We start from the raw sequence: 1,384 nt of genomic DNA on the forward strand, positions 1-1,384 counted from the left end.
TTATGCATTTTTGTTGCTGTGGTTTTGCTATCTTTGTTTTGTAGGTGTGGAGCCGAGAAGTMCGGTGTGCTGTCTTGTGTTTTCTCAACATATATTTTACATTTCTTCTATTCTCTTTTTCACTCTTTCTCATTACATTTCACTTTTTTCTTTCTCCTTCTTTTTCTTCTATTAAAAAACATTTCATATTAATGGTGTGGAGAGGATGGGTATAAGGGGAGAAGGGAGGCCATCAATAAAATAAAAGAAATATTGAGCTAAAATGTGATGTGTTTGTAGCTGCATGTCCTCTGCTTCTGTGGGTTTCACAATTAATGCATTTAGTTAGTTGAGTTTAGTTATTAATAATAATGCATATACATAGATACATAGCACAGCAACTATAAATACGTGGAAGAAAGTAATAACACTTATTTTCATTTATTTATTATCTTCATTGTAATAATGTGATTTTTTAAAACAGGGTTATGATACCATCTTGCCTGATGGGGGCAGCAGTGCGCATGCGCTGAGTTCTGCCGGCGTTAAAAACAAGAGAAGAAGRAGAAGTAACGCTAATTCTCTTCCGTGCCTTCTTCTTTGTTGCTTGTGGGACATTTGGCGTTTGTTTTGAGCTTCAGTCTTTACAGCTAACGGTGTGTGGAGGAATATCCACATTCACGGCATCATGAGTACATTATGGATGGGCAATGTAAGTTTACAGCTCTTTACTGCGGTCAGACGTTCATGTGAAAGCTAGCGAGCAGCTAGCAGCACTGCGTCACGTAGAAAACTCAGGTGGTGATGGCTGTTAAGTTTGTGTGGAGTTGTTTGTGCGGGCAAGTTTGTGTTAAGTGTATTTTTTAAAGTAATTTATGTTGTTGGGTAAAGGTTTTTGTGGGTTATATTTGGTAAAAAGGTTGTAACTCATTTGATTGTGAGGTAACCGTGTCTAAAGTTGATCCACCGTGTTCTTTCTTAGAAGACCAGAACATTTACAATCTTAATATCATTACACCAGAAAACAGGTTTTCTTCCTCATGTTGGTGCTGTTTATCTCGTCTCGTTCATCTTATATGTAGTGCTCAAAGACGAAGCTAAAGTTCTAGTGTGGTGATAAAAAACTGACTTGTTGAGGTTTCACAAAATTCAAACTTAGTTTTAAATATTCTTCTATCCGTGTGGAATAATCTGGTCCAGGTTTAAAGAGTCTAGGTGTTGTAGTTTTTGAGCTGGACCAGGTCTAGTGTGGTCCAGTTTCCTAAAATTAGGTGAAAACGACTTATTGAAGTGTCCTGATGCATCTCAGTAATCCAGGTAAAAAATCAAAAAGAAAAAAATTGTATAGGTCTTCTGGACGGGTTCTTCTCTAATGAAACGTTTCGTCACGGTTTCATTAGAGAAG

At 37.0% G+C, this 1,384-nt stretch overlaps 1 protein-coding gene across 1 annotated transcript in view; it reads left to right on the forward strand.

Moving 5' to 3' along the window:
• Window positions 1-521: 521 nt before the first annotated feature.
• LOC106532929 (tRNA selenocysteine 1-associated protein 1) overlaps window positions 522-1,384 on the forward strand; it is a 13,243-nt gene continuing 12,380 nt past the window's right edge. Inside the window, exon 1 of the mRNA XM_014029103.1 lies at window positions 522-691. Within this exon, the coding sequence (XP_013884557.1) occupies window positions 668-691 (24 nt within the window). The 5' untranslated portion in view covers window positions 522-667. The remainder of the gene's footprint in view (window positions 692-1,384) is intronic.

Source organism: Austrofundulus limnaeus, unplaced genomic scaffold (genome assembly GCF_001266775.1).
Source record: "Austrofundulus limnaeus strain Quisiro unplaced genomic scaffold, Austrofundulus_limnaeus-1.0 Scaffold853, whole genome shotgun sequence".
Classification (NCBI taxonomy): Eukaryota; Metazoa; Chordata; class Actinopteri; order Cyprinodontiformes; family Rivulidae; genus Austrofundulus; species Austrofundulus limnaeus.